This window comes from Choristoneura fumiferana, chromosome 5, assembly GCF_025370935.1.
Source record: "Choristoneura fumiferana chromosome 5, NRCan_CFum_1, whole genome shotgun sequence".
Taxonomy (NCBI): domain Eukaryota; kingdom Metazoa; phylum Arthropoda; class Insecta; order Lepidoptera; family Tortricidae; genus Choristoneura; species Choristoneura fumiferana.
The window spans coordinates 9,385,105-9,400,264 of record NC_133476.1 but is presented as its reverse complement, the minus strand read 5'-3'; the positions used below and the strand labels follow the sequence as shown (position 1 = coordinate 9,400,264).

At 39.2% G+C, this 15,160-nt stretch overlaps 2 protein-coding genes across 2 annotated transcripts in view; one reads left to right on the top strand and one right to left on the bottom strand.

Annotated features, from left to right (window-relative positions):
- Nucleotides 1-15,160, top strand: part of rut (adenylate cyclase rutabaga) — a 114,603-nt gene that overhangs the window by 74,903 nt on the left and 24,540 nt on the right. Inside the window, exons 8-9 of the mRNA XM_074087778.1 lie at nucleotides 1,977-2,135; nucleotides 13,852-13,996. Of these exons, the coding sequence (XP_073943879.1) occupies nucleotides 1,977-2,135; nucleotides 13,852-13,996 (304 nt within the window). The remainder of the gene's footprint in view (nucleotides 1-1,976; nucleotides 2,136-13,851; nucleotides 13,997-15,160) is intronic.
- Nucleotides 4,385-8,515, bottom strand: LOC141427676 (uncharacterized). Its single transcript, XM_074087273.1, has 3 exons — nucleotides 8,510-8,515; nucleotides 7,202-8,268; nucleotides 4,385-5,402 (listed from the first exon to the last, which is right to left on the bottom strand). Exons 1-2 carry the CDS (start codon nucleotides 8,513-8,515, stop codon nucleotides 7,213-7,215), a joined length of 1,062 nt encoding a protein of 353 aa, XP_073943374.1. The 3' UTR covers nucleotides 4,385-5,402; nucleotides 7,202-7,212.

Genomic DNA, 15,160 nt, shown 5'->3' with positions numbered 1-15,160 from the left:
CTGGTATTTATTTCAACAGACGTTTCACTGGGTTTGTAACAGTCGTAACTTTTTGAAAGGGTAGTTAAAAGTAATATAAAGCTAGCTTAATTCGAGGGGCTCTAATTTCGCTCGTGCCAATTTGCCGGCGGCAGTTAATGAAAAATTATACAAGCGCTGTCTGTCGACTTGATTAATTTATGCTGCATTAACTGCTCAGCTACTCGAAAGGTATACAACATGTTGTTTTCAGTAGGTTTAATAAAAAAGTCATAAGTCATCGTATGACAGGCATTGTGTCGATTCATAACAGACTTCCGATGTGCACTTTTCATGAATCAAAACGGTCGTAAAAATGCTATAACCTTGTTTAATTTGTCGCAGTAAACCCTGCTGTGGTTGTAAAAAGGCGCAGTAAAATTAACTGAAGCTAATTTATCACCAAAATTTATCATAAATAAGTGTACACGGTAGCTTCTTAGTTTATTTACCTTGTAATTAGTTCGCCATCGGTTTATTTAATTGGCTCACCGGGAGTTTTTATAACCTTGTGACATATTATTGTAGGCGCTCATCGAAGTTACGTTATCAACGCAATGGGTAATATATTAGAGAAGAATCTACAAAGCATTAATAATTTATTTCCGTCTATCTGGATTGGATAGGTAATACTTAAAGCTACATCCATTAGCACCGATGATTCCGCTTACAGTTCAGTACAACGGTCATTATAAATTTGTATACGGCTTTGAATGAACCCCCGGAATATAATTTGGTAAGTAATTGATTTCGAGCCTTCGCCGTGCACCGTGTTTACAGTTATCATAGCACACGTAACTATAAACAGTATACACACTACACACGTATAACGACAGTGTAATGAGAATGAGATTTTATGAGGTTTCTGGCTTTCGGGTTATGTCAGCATGTGTGCGTCAGCCGGCGGTCACGGCCACGGTCGCAAAATGAAATTGGAAGTGCTTCTTTATATAATTAGGTACTACCTCACTTATATTATCGCTAATTAAATTACCTATAACAGCAAGACTATAAATATTCCTTCCAAGTTGGTCAAATATACAAGCGATATCGTTCTAGACTGCAAGTATTTAAGCTTTCATACTGATCTTAATGCATCGTACTGTGTACCTATCTCGGTCCGCCGACGCCAGAATCTGAGCGATTTGTCTTCGCGTTCAATACCGAGCCGAACTCTGAAGAATTACAGAACAACGTTCTGTTTGAAATGCACTGATTTACAACGCAGGAAATTCGCCAGATGATAGCGCGGTTAAACTTGTTGGTTGATTTAAATTAAATCTTATTTTTCACGTCGAAACGATCTTGTAATAAATGAAATGCAATCCGCCTACACTCAAACATCTGCGTTTCGTGTTTACACTCTGTTTGTTAAGTTTACAGCTGAAGTGTTTCACTAGTAAAACTTTTAGTGGATACTATACGAAACAAACTGTTTATTTCTAGTCAATACATTTTACTCTGCCCTTGACCTTTCACTTTCGCTTTTAGTTGGACAAGTTTAACTTCTGTGCCAACTTACTAAGTATTCCGGAAAACGTATTTTTTGATAGCACCTGTTTACGAGTATTTCTAGGTTCAATATGGATCTAATTTTCTAAATACGTGTTTTCCAAGTATGACGACACGGTGTGTAATTTTAGTAGGTTATGGCTAAAAACCGGAGTTAATTAACTTATTTTAACGGGAATCATTGATTTTCGATTGATATGGTACTGATTGAAGACCAGAAAATTTCGTTTAGTTGTGGTAAAGCGATAAGTCATGGGAAGCAAAAATTACTTTGACTTTGCAGTAATCTCACAGACGCGTCCTGCGCATACATCAAACTAAGCAACACTGCGCACAAGGAACAAAACGTTTAAGTAAGCGGGTTGACACCGTAATTATACGACGTTACGATGTGATTGATTTTTCTTGTAGGTTATACGAGTAATATAGATATACGCTTGTTACAGGTCCGTGGTGGAGGCAACGGACGTGCAGTTGAACATGCGTGTGGGCATCCATACTGGGCGCGTGCTGTGCGGCGTGCTCGGCCTGCGCAAGTGGCAGTACGACGTCTGGTCCAATGACGTCACGCTTGCCAACAACATGGAGGCGGGCGGCGAGCCGGGGTATGTTTCTTTTTCATATTAAATATATTGACCCGGATAACTCACGTCTTAAATCGGACGAAGGGCTACGGATTAGGCCGAAACATGTCGAGCTAAACTCGATTTAAGTCGTGAGTTATCCGGGTCAATATATTTAATATGAGTGAGTCTCACGGTAGTTTCATGTTCAAAATGTTTCTTTTTCTTTTGGGAAACGGAAGCAAGAGTCGCGCGAGCAACTAGAGAGTTATGATGCAGTGTGCCTTATCTCATGTCTATGCCAAGTTACGTTCTGTGGCCAAGTGTAGTGATACTATGATCCAAAGTAAAATTAAAAAGAGTAAAATAGTTCATATTGTGTTTGTCTGTAATGGATAAACTCCAAAACTATTTAACTGATTAAAAAAAAATCTTTCATCTATTGGAAACTATATTATCAGCGAAAAACATAGGTTTTATCCCAGAAAAATGTTATTTTCTGTGTAACGCAAACGAAGTTGCAGCAACAGGAAAGGTATGTATGTATGTAAACTCTTTATTGTACAAAAGAAAAGAAACAAAACACAATTGACAAACTTTGAGATACTTGTACAAAGGCGGCGGACTTTCCCCTTAAAGGTGATACTTGAGTTATATTATATGAGATGGGATTATATGCGATCTTTTGAGGTACTTAGTTTTAAGAAACAGAACAAAAAACTAATCATAATCATAAAATGCAAATAAGACAGAATCACTAACTGAAACGTTGGAAACGCGTTATGATTCAGAATGCATTTTAATAACAAAGACCTGAAAAGAAAAATTGGCTCACAATACTCGAGAGAGGAATGATCTCGATGTAATAACCGACCATCTTATTATCTCCGAGTGTCTGCAGTTCAAGGACTGTTTGCATTACTCATTGCCTCGTTTTTATTTGTAAAGGCGACTTCGTGATCGCAAAGTTGCTCGCTAATCCTGCCGTGAAGCAGCAGTGCTTGCACTGTTGTGTTTCGGCGTGGAGAGTAAGACAGCCGCGCTTTACTTTCTCTTTAATGTAGATCGAGTCTTAAGCGGCAATTACACTGAGTCGTTCGCCGCATGCTGTTATCGGGCACCGCAAGTGTAAAGAACACGGTAGTCGGCCGCATTCGGCGAGCGACAGCTGCCACCGCCTTAATATGGCCGCCGCAGTAGACGGACACTCGGACAGACTAATATAAAGACAACGTTCGATCGCCGAAGTAGTTTGAAACAAATTCGGCGACCGCATTAGGGGAACTACGCAGTGTAAGTAATTGCCGCTTTAACAAACTTAATTCCCCTTTGTGAACGATCTCGTATGTTTCACTTCTTTATAAAAGAAGCGAATTGCGACGACATAGAAGTCGCCATTATGTTTTCGATAAAAGCAACAAGATTAAACAAGCTTCTTAAAAATCGATAACCTTTATATCCGTGTGTTTGACGAACCTTTCGCTAAGCTGGAAATAACAACAAAAACCCTTCTCGTTTACTAATACCTATTTTATCTCAAAATTGTAAGATAGTTTAAGAAGTAGCTGCGGAAGGTAGGACTAAAAATAATAATATCGTCTCTGGTACGTAAACATACGAGTACCTCCAGCCCGTCTGCTTAGCTGGTTTCAAATTTAGCCTCGCAAGGACGCAACTCTTGCGGAATTTAATTTAATGATCAAACGAACTTACCTGAAGTGAAGTTCGATCCTAATTATCTTGGCTTCGTCGAAGAGATTTAATATACCATGTAGTAGCCCCTGCTACGCTTGAACCTACCCGCACATAGTGTTTCAGCGTCGTTGAGGGTGAACAGAAAACATTTTTCTTTGTGTACCCTACCGACACTTCACGGTGGACCAGCGCCCGGCTGGCCTCATTCAGTTTAGAGAATAGAAAAATATAGAACAACATTGATAGGGGTAATATTATGAATTTATATGAATATCTAATAAACCAGAGTAATGTCATAGGGATGGGTGGGACCTTAAATCTCTTCGACGAAGCCAAGATAATTAGGATCGAACTTCACTTCAGGTAAGTTCGTTTGATCATTAAATTATCTTGGCTTCGTCTTTCGAGATTTAATATACCATGTAGATGTTTAGATGTCATCAATGTTGTTACGAAACACGAAGTAACAGAAACAAAGCTTTAGTGGTAAAAAAAAAATCAAATATATTTATTATACTATATAATATAAGCAACAGAAATATTTAACATAAAATGAAATAAGTAACAAAAAGAAAACCTCTTGTGAGTTTAGTATCACAATCAGTAAATACTTAATTATCCAAATAATACTTCAACAAAATTGGCATTAGCATTAGTAATTGGTCTATTATAAAAGTCAGCAAATACCGATGACTGTCCAGACCATCCAGCAGTTTTTCTAATGATATCGATACTAACGCCAGCCCGATGAGCGGCAGAAGTAGACGCATGCCGCGTACTGTGACCACTGAATACGTTTGTATCGATACCACTAGCTGCCAACGTTTGCTTAATCCAACGACTAATCGTTTGCGAAGAAGCTGCTTGATACGGTCTTCGAAATGTAACAATTATATTGTCGTTAGTTCTTATTGAAGAGGTTACTTCCATGTAATCAATTAATGTCTCTGCAGGGCAAACATTTGAACGTTGCCGAAAAAATGGTAAATCAATTACTGGTTGCCTTCTGCCTACCCCAGAGGTCTTTATTAAATCGGTAATAGTAATTATAATTCTAGTATTATTAATTACAATATTTGGTAGCTTAATCAAAGAAAGAGTCTGCGACCTTTGTCCAGTAGCTAAGGCTAACAAAACTACTAATTTTTTGGATAAAATCTCCAGAGACAAGGTGTTATTCGGATAAAACTGCGAAAGGTACTCGAGAACAACACTAGGGTCCCATGTAACGCTGTACTTTGGGAAAACGGGTTTAATCCTAAATATTCCTCTTAGAAATCGTTTGATAAGATCGTCTTGACCCACATTATTTACTGAAATAAGTGACAAAGCCGAACGGTGATTGTTCAAGGTTCCGTATGACGCACCTTGCTCGAAACATTTAGCTAAAAAATCTAATACGTGAGAAACCTGGATATCCAAGGCGTCAAACCCCCTCGCCATACAATACTGCCACCATAGTTTAAAGCTACATGTGTACTGGGATTTCGTATTATCTGACAGCGATGATAGTATTACGGTCAGGGCAGACTGGGGGACGTCGCGCCTGACGAATGCGCTCCGGATAAAAGACTCACCGCCAGGGAAAGCCGACAGTGTAGGGGATGAGCCTCTCTGAAATTAGATAGAAGAAGAGCTTTATCCGGTTGTAAAATCATTATGTCTCTTACGACTAGTGTTTTGAACACGGGGAACCATGGTTGAGATGGCCAATTTGGTACCACCACAATCCCAGTAGCTCGGTCGTTAATAATTTTTTGCAGCATTTTCAGGACGAGTGAAAAAGGCGGAAATGCATAGAAGAAAAATTTGTTCCAATTGACAGTAAAAGCATCAATGTTGTATGCGTACGGATCTCTTTTCCAAGATATGTATCTGCTACATTTAGTATTTAATCGAGAGGCAAAGAGGTCTATACTGGGGTGTCCAAATTTAGCCACAATGGATTTAAAGACATAAGGATTTAATTCCCACTCGATATCTATATTCCGTGATCCGAAATCGGCTTCAGTATTTTCAGCTGATCTAATGTAAGATGCAAAGATATGGATCCCTCTTTCTTCACACCACAACCATATTTTGCGAGCTATATCATTAAGATGTGGGTATTGCACACCACCCATCCTATTTACATATGCAATAGCAGTAGTATTATCCACCCTTAAAAGCACCTCGCAATTAGATCGTTTATTTGCAAAAGATTGTAAGCCGAAAAATACAGCCAGCAATTCCAAATAATTTATGTGATGACCTCGCTCCTCGTCGCTCCAAGCACCGCTTATCGTCTCGTCACCGGAGGCTGCCCCCCAGCCACGAGGAGAAGCGTCTGTAAATATTTCTTGTACGAAATCATCTTTTTTAATCGTATTACTGGCCGTCAAAATATTTGCTTTCCACCAAAGCAAGTCATCACATACATAACTTGGAAACATTCATCATCTTGTCATAGTCATCGTTATGCAATAACGCTAAGTACCTTGCTCTTTCTAAAAGCTTTGAGTGTAACCATCCATATGCGACAGCAGGACACGCTGCAGTCAAAGTACCTAAGTATCGAGCAAAACTCCGCACCGTAAGGGATTTGGTGTTCAACATTTGCTCGGTACGAGCCATGATATCTTGCTTCTTTTTATTAGGTAACTCCAAGGTCATGATTTCGGAATTCAAAATAAATCCGAGAAACTGGCATTTCTTTTCCGGAACTAAACAACTTTTGTCGTAATTTATCACAAATCCCAATTTAGTGAGGCATTTAATGGTTTCGTTTAAATTAATTAAACATTCTGTGTAACTACTACCAAAATGAAGGCTATCATCTAAGTAATTCACACTAGTGAAACCACGTGACCTCAGATGAGCGGCTACGGGTTTCATTAATTTTGTAAAAATATAAGGAGCCGAGCACAACCCAAAGGGTAGCGCCAAAAATTCGTACAAAGTATTATTAAAATAAAACCTTAAATACTTTGTATGCTCATGATGAATAGCCACCAAAAAATACGCTTCCTTAAGGTCTAAATTAACCATAAAACAATTCTTTGTCATTAATCTAATAGCAGTTCGAACATCCTCCATCTTAAAATGTTTATTGTCAATATAGCGATTTAAATCCTTTAAGTTTAGAATAAGCCTTTTGTCGCCATTACTTTTAGGCACTAAAAAAATGCTCGAAACAAATTGCCCCTCAGAAGGATTGCATCTGCGTATGGCCTTAATTTCCAACAATCTTAATATTTCTTTATCTATCAAACTAATATCACTCTTGGGTAGTGATAAGTTAGGACAAAAATCTATGCGCTGTCTAGGTCTTTCTAAAAAGGAATCTTATATCCTAACACAGTATTGATTATGGTTTCATCATCAGTTATTGAGCGCCAAGAATCTACAAAATATCGTAAACGCCCAGCATGTACCTCGTTCTCGCTTAGCGCCTGGCCCGCTGTAGCACCGGGCGCTGTGTAGGCGCCGCTCGGCGCGGGGATGACGTCACTGGCGCCTGCCTGGCGGGAGGTGCCGGCGCGGCGCGCGCGCGCCGCCGGTAGGCTGCGGATGGCGCCTGCGCTGCTCTCGGCCCGCCGACCGTACGGCGCGCAGGAACTTGCGCGCGTTGGAGTTGCTGGCGAAACGGCGGCGGGGCTCGAGAGTTTAAACTTGACGTTGAACCTGTAGCCTGCATCAACTGGCCAGTTTTCTTTAATCCTCTGGATGATTTAATAAAATCACCCAATTTGTCGCCAAATAAGTAGCCGTCTCTTTTGCGGTCTTTAAAGGGCTCAATAAAGTCCTTGTCCAGCATCGGCACAATGAGAGATCGTCTCGTTTCGGTCTCAGCGAAATGGGAATCGGCGATTAACTTAGCTGCATCATTTAACAGCCGGAGCGTTTCGGATGTTTCGGTTGACTTCGTGAGAATTCCAGTCATTGTTTTACCTAGAACAGTTAAGGCCAATCCCATCTGCGCTTGTTTCGTTACTATTCTAGCGTCCCGTTTCTTAGCAGAGTCGATTAAAACGGCAGCAATTTCCGGGTTAAGCACGGGTGCCTTCATTAATTGACAATTTTTGGGAAGTAGATATTTCTTGCTTATGTCGTCCCTGGTCACTTTATTTAAGCCGTCCTTTAAAATGGGAAGCCATCTTTGCGCCAAATTTATATTTATATCGCTACCCCATTCTGGGGTCTCCTCCTGAAAATCGCCGAGCGCCGTCAATAATTCGGGGTCAATGACCTCAGCCGCAGCAGGCTCTAATAGGCGCGACGGTAAAGGCTCCGCGACTGCTGGGGGTGACGGGCCAGCTTCTGCATCCGCAGGCTCGGTAGCTGTCGGTTGCGTTACTTCCGCTTCGGCACTTTCACTCCGCTGGGCTACCACTTGAGGTTCAGCATCAGCAGCCTCGTCATCAGGCGGCGAAGGTAGAGGCTCCGGTGGAGCCACCGAGAGGACGCCAGGATCCGCGATTACCGTTGGGCCCCGAATCGTCTGAACAATGTGAAAATAAAATAAATTATACCGTATTTAGGTATAATATGAATTTGGTAAATAAAAATTTTGCCAAGGTGGGTAAGAATAAAATTATTCTTACGTAAAAATAACGGTTAGTATCTCGTACTAACTCTTTACAAAGTGCTACGGGTCAGTATCGCGTACTGACTCTGAGCTTTCAATAAGGTGCATAACGCCGGCATCCACACCAAAAAATTAAATTTGTAACGAAACATACCTTCATAATCCTCGTCACTGGAGTTGATAATTGCGAGCTGCTGTCGATATAACTTGTGCTCGTATTTTTTCATCTTCCGCCTCCATCGATCTTCCTTAGACTCCGCTGCTTTGCGTTTAGGCATGATTTCACTAAGTATATAGATTGTTGTAGAACACTACGTGCGTTAGCCGCGCGCGCACGGACAGGAATGAGGCCAGCCGGGCGCTGGTCCACCGTGAAGTGTCGGTAGGGTACACGAAGAAAAAATGTTTTCTGTTCACCCTCAACGACGCTGAAACACTATGTGCGGGTAGGTTCAAGCGTAGCAGGGGCTACTACATGGTATATTAAATCTCGAAAGACGAAGCCAAGATAATTTGTTAAATGTGACTTCCGGGGGCGAAAAAACGTGAACACACTACCTGAACACACATAATTATGAAATAATTGTTCGGTACAGGCACAGGGCGGCCACGCCATACAAAATACGCGTTCTTCAATCTACATAGGCACGACGACGTCTGTACACGCGTCAATGTGTGCGTAAGACACACAGGGCTGACTATCGCAAAACCCTAGTACTATAGGGTATGTAGGTATGGCTTAGATGTGTAAATAAATGTAATCGTTAATCATATATTTTTATTTAAACCTACTTAAAATTTGTCTGTCTATGTATTTAAGTATTATTATTATACATTACAAATAATTACAATAAATATATGACTACAAACTTGAACGAATTATTCGGTACCTAATTTTTATACATTATAGGTACACACTTTTAAACCTAGGTATTGGTTTTTCCTCAGTTACCTAATACCTACATTGTACATGTTGCTAATTAAAGTTGCTTAGGTACCTTACCTACCTTTTTTCGTCCTTCGGAAATCGAAAAAAAAACTCCTTTTCTTATCTTTGGCTGTTGACAAACACCCATACAATGCACAGTATATCACCATTTCGCAAAGTTATTGCTCCCGAACTTAGTGCCGTGCGACAGTGCGACCGACATACATCGCGTTGCGCACCCGACTGCTTTCCTGCGGTTTTCCTGCAATCTGCGCTTGAGGGGTGGGGTAACTCGAACCGGAGCGTGGCCATTCTGTACGTCAGTACTATTATATATTCTGTGGTACAGGTTAACGCCATACCTACCGTAGTTATTTTGATTATACCAACTTTGTCCCTGCAGTTATCTCTTTTACCTAATTCAATAAAGAGAAGCACTTGTGGGCAAAGGTGAGCAGTTGATCGCTGCACCTTTGTACATACATATTTACCATGGATCTCATTTAATTTGTACGCCTGATGCAGTAAGTGAGCTAAGACAGGGTCTGTCAGCAAATGTAGCAATTCTACGGTTAATGTTATGACTGTCGCGAGTCTACAGACTATACGGACACAGCATGTCGTGATGGCCATATTAATATGGGGATGTTGAGGTAGTTTATCAAAGGCCTCACGATTGTGTGACAACGGAGTCATATCTGCTATCTATTTTATGTAGTATCTCTGCGCTTCCATTTCCTTCATTCCTTACTCTATCTTTAATTCCTCCTTGTTCTGATTCACTGTCTTACAATCATGTTTTTTTTGGCGGCAATAGAAATACTTACATACATTACACATACATTAGAAATATATACATTACTAGCTTTTACCAGCGACTTCGTGCGCGTAGACAACATAAGTAATACAAATATTGGTTTTTTAATGGAAGGTGATGTAACAGTTTTTTTTTCTTCTAAAAACCCTATTGACCTACCTACAACAAAACAACAAAACTACTATACAACAATAAATATAATTAAATCATCATTCAAAATAATTCTTATGTACAGTCACGTGCATTAATACATAACGTTTCAAATGATGCATTAAAAACTTAAATAAAAAATTTAAAAGACCCCGACACCAAGAATCAAACACGACGTATCTGCTATTATTTTTTCAAGGGTATACTGGTGTGCTGGATATCCTGGCTGCAGCATCAGCTCGTCGTGTTGCCACCACTGCATTATATGTAGAATCAATTACTGATCCAAACGAATCCAAACACGACATACAGTGGTGGTCATGTAATTAAGAACGATTTGAAGTTCCAGATTATTTTTAACTAAATCATGTCATGTGTAGTCGTGGTTCCTTCTTAGAAGTAACTAGTTACGTTATGAAATAGCCACATGAATAGAGCAAACGGGATTAAGAATAAATAATAAAATTGCTGACATTTTTTTACAAATTTTGTTTTTATTCTCTTTAGTAACAAATTAAAATAGTAATGAAGCTGGACAAATAATTAAGAACGATTTATTGAACTGCTCGAAAGTTTTTTTATTTGAAACTTAGATTAACTAAATCACACTAACGTGAAGTTTGTACAGAAAAAAAAAGGAATTTAATACATTTTAACTAAAATTAATAGTTAGTAGCATGTCCACGGCTTTTTATTACTGCCTTACACCGGCGAGGCATTGAATCTATCAATTTTTGACATTTCGCAAGAGATATAGAGTTCCATTCTTCTAAGAATACGTCATACAGTTCTCTTAAATTGCCACACTGTCGATTTGAAACCTTTTTCTTGACTTCGCACCAAAGATGCTCTATTGGGTTAAGATCGGGGCTGTTGGCTGGCCAATCTAAGACAGAAACTGATTGCGATGTGAGGAATTCCTTAATGGTACGTGCAGTATGCTTGGGATCATTGTCATGCTGGAATGTCCAAATAACCGGAAGCACGCCTTCAGCATATGGTAACATTGTTTCTTCCAGTATGTTTTTGTATTGAAATTGATCCATGTTTCCTTCTATCAGCCTAACAGGTCCAACACCATGTCCAGAAAAACATCCCCAAATTTTTACATTTCCCCCGCCATGCTTTAAAGTCACTTTTGTGTACTTTGGGTCGAATGCTTTATTTGAAGGCCATCTTACATATCGTTTGCCATCAGAACATACCCTATTTATTTTTGTCTCGTCAGAAAAAAGAACGTTTTTCCACTGTCTGACTGTCCAGTTTTCATATCTTCTTGCAAATGCAAGCCGGGCTTGCCTATGACACCGTTTCAACATAGGCACCTTCCTTGCTATCCTTCCGTGCAACTTTTCTTCTACCAAACGCCTTCGAGTAATGCGTGCCGAGATTGCTGAAGGGTTGTTTTCGCCAAAATTTTTTTTCTTAACTCATTAGACGGTATTAGACCCTTTAAAAGGATTTTGTTTTGCCAAACGAACGATATTTCGATCATCTCGACGAGATGACTTTCTTTGTCTAGGTACACGCGGAACATTTGAAGTAGTTTGAGACGTGGCAAAATGCTTTATGGCGTGGAAAACCATAGTTTTTGAACATTGCAGATGATCGGCTATGTGTTTATACGACCAATTCTTGTCGCAAAGTTTTAGTATTACTTCTCTTGTAGATTTATCACAACTTTTATTTTTCCCCATTGTTTTTATATGAAGCAATCGCCTTTAAGACTTTTACGGCACTAAATGGCGCCAAAATTATTCGAATAATAACCTAAAACCACAAAGCGGCCGTCTGTTCTCTATATAAATTTGAATAAAAAATAAACTATTCAGCGTTCTTAATTATATGACCAGCCAGTAAGTAGTAATACTAGGTTTAGATGTAATGTATAAAGTTTATATATTTATTTTTTAGCCAATTATATGTATAAATGAGTTTACCGCTAGTACGGAAAAGTTTTACGATACCGAGAGAAGTACAAAAATATACATGCAGTTAGTAACACTTGTCAGTTTGAAAAAATCTTCTCTATAAAAAATCGTTCTTAATTATATGACCACAACTGTATGTGCTATTATTTTTTATAGAGTGTACTAGTGTGCTGGATATCCTGGCTGCAGCATCAGCTTATCCTGTTGCCACCATTGCATTGTATGAAGATTCAAATACTGATCAAAACAAATCCAAACACAATATAGCTGCCATAGTTTTATCAAGTCAAGAGTGTACCTACTAGTGTTCTGGATATCCTGGCTGCAGCATCAGGCCGAGAATTCCATAATCTTGCATAGTTATAAAGCATACATGTGTGTCTCAAATTTTAGTCCCAAGTACGTTTGAAAGTAAAGTAAATACCTATTATGCGTCTAAGATTCCTACCGCAGCGAACAAAAGAGCTGATGATCTTAAAACGGCTGAACCGATTTTGATAAAACATGCCTAAGATCCATCGCTAGAAAACCAGCTTTCAAATAAAAAAAACCGCATTCAAATCGGTCCACCCGTTTAAGAGCTACGGTGCCACAGACAGACTCACAGACACACATAGCGGTCAAACTTATAACACTCCTCTTTTTGCGTCGGGGGTTAAAAAATATATACCTACGTTACGATACGTCTGATAAAAAATCTCGACAAAAATGTGTAAGGAACCTAACTACGTTTTTTGTACGTTTATGCGGCGGCTCTTTCAGCAGTAAAAAGCTTTATACTATGCCTGATTGACAAAGGCTAATTTTCCTCGGCAACATGCATAATTCCCGAGGGATAAAAATAAATAAGTGGATCGACCGAGCAAAAACATTTTTCACTCATAGAAAGCTGTTAGCGTTTAGTGTTTTTTTTAATCAGCCTCGAAGTTGAATTAACTTATTTCCATCCCGTGGGAATTGTGTATTTTCCCGGAGAGAAAAAGTACCCTACGTGAGTGAGTGTGGTTTTCTATAGGTGAAATATTTTTAAAATCAGTCCCGAAGTTGAATTCACTTACTGCCATCCCGCGGGAATTTTGCATTTTCCCTGAAATAAAGTAGCCTCCGTCAATCGCGGATAGTGTAGCTTACTAACGGTAAAAGAATTTTTAAAATCAGCTCAATAGTTTCCGAGATTCGACTACAAACAAAGAAACTGAAAAAGTTTAGATATTTCCCTATCCAGTGGGAATTTCGAAAAATCCTTCCTTAGTGCATCTCTACAACACTCGAGGTACATGTGTGCCAAATTTTAAGTCTCTAGCATCAGTAGTTTAGGCTGTGCGTTGTCTGTCAGTCAGTCAGTCACGGTACTGTTTTATAGGTATAGAAGATGTATGAAATACAGCTGTTAGCAAATAAACAACGTGCAACCTAACAGTAAACCTGATGTTTACAAGGTGGGACTGAAGCTGCCGACCGCGACTAAAGGCGCGTTCGTCTTATGCGTACATAGACATGTTATAGAAACGTTTAGTTTAGTTTAGTTTAGATTATTAGTCGTTTACAACTACACACTACTACTTACACAAGTTGTGTAGGAGCTCGCTTTCGTAGATGATCAGAATTATAGCTTTGTGTTTTACAGCGAAAAAATGGTGTTCAGGAATACATTAAGTGCTTTCTTCCAGCCGGGTGCATGTGACGCAGGCAACACTCGAATGCCTTGGCGGCGCCTACGAGGTGGAACCCGGCCACGGAGCCTCCCGGAACGCATATCTGCGTGACCACTCTATACAGACCTACTTCATAATACCGCCGCCGCGCCGGAGAAAAGTAAGTGCCACTGTTGAATATACTGATAAATCAGAATGAGGAATGCTCAGGCCACAGAAAGGAGGAGAAATGTCATTACTTTTAACTGTTGTACTGCTGTCAAGGAATACCCTGATTCATTTTATTAGTTTATTTCAAATATGACAGAAGTTACGAGTATTACTTATATGATATGATATGATGATCATTCCTGTTTTGATAATTTTGCCTTTTGGCATATCTCTACTTTTCTATGACCTGAGAAATATTTGAAAGTTATATCGTATCGATGTTTTGGACAAAGGGGCGATTATTCAAATAATTAGTTCTCGGATATGAGCCCATTTTACAAAACATGTATGATATAAATTGATGTGTGGGTGAGTCTTAAAATATAATTGCAACTTTAAGGGGCTGTTTCACCATCCATTGATTAGTGTTAACTGGCGGTTAGGTGTGATGCCGTCTCTATTTGTTTTGTTTGAATAGACGGAGACGGCATCACATTTAACCGTCGGTTAACGCTAATCAATGGATGGTGAAACAGCCCCTAAATGTATTGCATCTGTCACTGTGCGCTGGTAGTTCGACAACTTAGCTCACTTATACAAAAGTTTGTTAATTTATCATTCTGATTTATCTGTAGCTGGATTTTTCACGATATTTTGTAAAGACCTGTTCAATATATAAAACAGATGAGATTCTCAATGGGAACTCCCAGAGCTGTTTGGCATTAAGACCACGAATAGTAATATTTTCCAGCCCACATTCGCAGAATTTCATATCAGATTTATTAGTCATACTTGTTAAGGCCATTTTTGGCCGGATGCTGCACTTCGTGAAGAAAGCAAGCCGCTTTGCACAGTGATAGTACAGACTAAACTGAGTGATTTGACTCGCAGCAGCGGAAGTTTCACCCCTTAGGAACAGAGATGGCGCCACTTCTTTAAAAAATATTTCAAAAAATTCTACAAGCTAAAGTAATTAACCGATTTCAATGTTTAATATCTCAAATGAGAGCCTATTATATACGTTACTTATAAAAAAATACAAAAAAAATATTTACAAAAAATTTTGTCAAAAAACGCCATCTTAATTTTTTTTTCTTACCTCATTAGTAGTTTTTACTTGATTGCTTAAAAAATCTGTATGCAACATGAATGGTTTAATGCATATACATATTAC